Source organism: Nicotiana sylvestris, chromosome 1 (assembly GCF_000393655.2).
Source record: "Nicotiana sylvestris chromosome 1, ASM39365v2, whole genome shotgun sequence".
Taxonomy (NCBI): domain Eukaryota; kingdom Viridiplantae; phylum Streptophyta; class Magnoliopsida; order Solanales; family Solanaceae; genus Nicotiana; species Nicotiana sylvestris.
The window spans coordinates 44,955,181-44,956,416 of record NC_091057.1 but is presented as its reverse complement, the minus strand read 5'-3'; the positions used below and the strand labels follow the sequence as shown (position 1 = coordinate 44,956,416).

The 1,236-nt window shown below is 32.9% G+C and overlaps 1 protein-coding gene across 1 annotated transcript; it reads left to right on the top strand.

Moving 5' to 3' along the window:
• Window positions 1–381: 381 nt before the first annotated feature.
• On the top strand, window positions 382–1,008 carry LOC104232534 (flowering-promoting factor 1-like protein 3). Its single transcript, XM_009785758.2, has one exon. The coding sequence runs from the start codon at window positions 444–446 to the stop codon at window positions 762–764; it is 321 nt and encodes a 106-aa protein (XP_009784060.1). The 5' UTR covers window positions 382–443; the 3' UTR covers window positions 765–1,008.
• The last annotated feature ends 228 nt before the right edge of the window (window positions 1,009–1,236 follow it).

Here is a 1,236-nt window from a genome sequence, read left to right as displayed (position 1 = left end):
TCTTACCTCGAACATAAAAATTTTAAAATTTTTAAAATAAAATTTATATATTCTAAAACTATATAAAAAGTACTATTAGTCACAATAATTAATAATTCAAATTATTTAAGAGCTCATATGAAAAAATTAAGGTCAAAGAAAAACTTGTTTGACTCTTGAAATTCACAACCAATTAGAACGGAGGAGGTATTAATATTATTTACTTACAAGCTCGCGGATATTAAGCTGTTGTATTGTTAAAAAATTATCAAATGCGCTAATGGGAAACCTATTTAGTACAAGCTTCAGCAGTCATATTACTATTCATAAAAAATTACTTTGCGCCACCTTATGTATTTTTTTATTACACAGAACCCCCTATAAAAACAGACTCACCCTTCTTCTGAAGTCCATCTTCAAGAAAACTAGTACTATTTTCACTTTCTTCCTTTTTCCTTTCAAACATGTCTGGTGTTTGGGTATTCAAGAATGGAGTTGTCCGGCTAGTAGAGAACCCCGGCGACTGCCACGGCGCTACCGGTCGCCGGAAAGTGCTCGTACACCTTTCTAGTAATGAAGTAATTACATCTTATTCTGCCCTCGAAAGGAAGTTGTACTCTCTTGGATGGGAGAGGTACTATGATGATCCAGACCTTCTTCAGTACCACAAAAGATCAACAGTCCATCTTATTTCACTACCAAAGGATTTCAACAGGTTTAAGTCCATGCACATGTACGATATTGTTGTCAAGAATCGCAATGAGTTTGAAGTTAGAGATATGTAATAATTAATTTGATTTTCTCAAATGTTGTTTGGTTAGGTTGTTTCTTGTTTTAACTTAAGTTTGATTTGCTTTGTGTATTAATGTTCACGTGTCTTGAGGTCTTAGGTTTAGGTCAGTGGAGTGTTTTAATTTCTTTAGGGTGAGGAAGCTAATTTGATATGTGGGGCTCTTAATTTGTTGTTTTGATGTTAATTTGTGTGTAAAGTGAAGTTTTATGACAATGAACACTTGGCTTGGTTTGTAAGTATCGCTGATTATGTATTTCTTTCTCTTAATTTCTTCTTTTTACTTAGATATAGTACAATTCATGCATTAGCTTTAATTGTACGTACAGAAGTATGTTAAAGTTGAGCATAATGTTCAAGAATCGATCTGTTCAAATTTATATTCTCATTTTAGCTATATACTACTTGGACTTGCAGCCAGGCTGTGTGTTAGGCAAATTCTAGGTTAAGATTATATTCAATGTGTA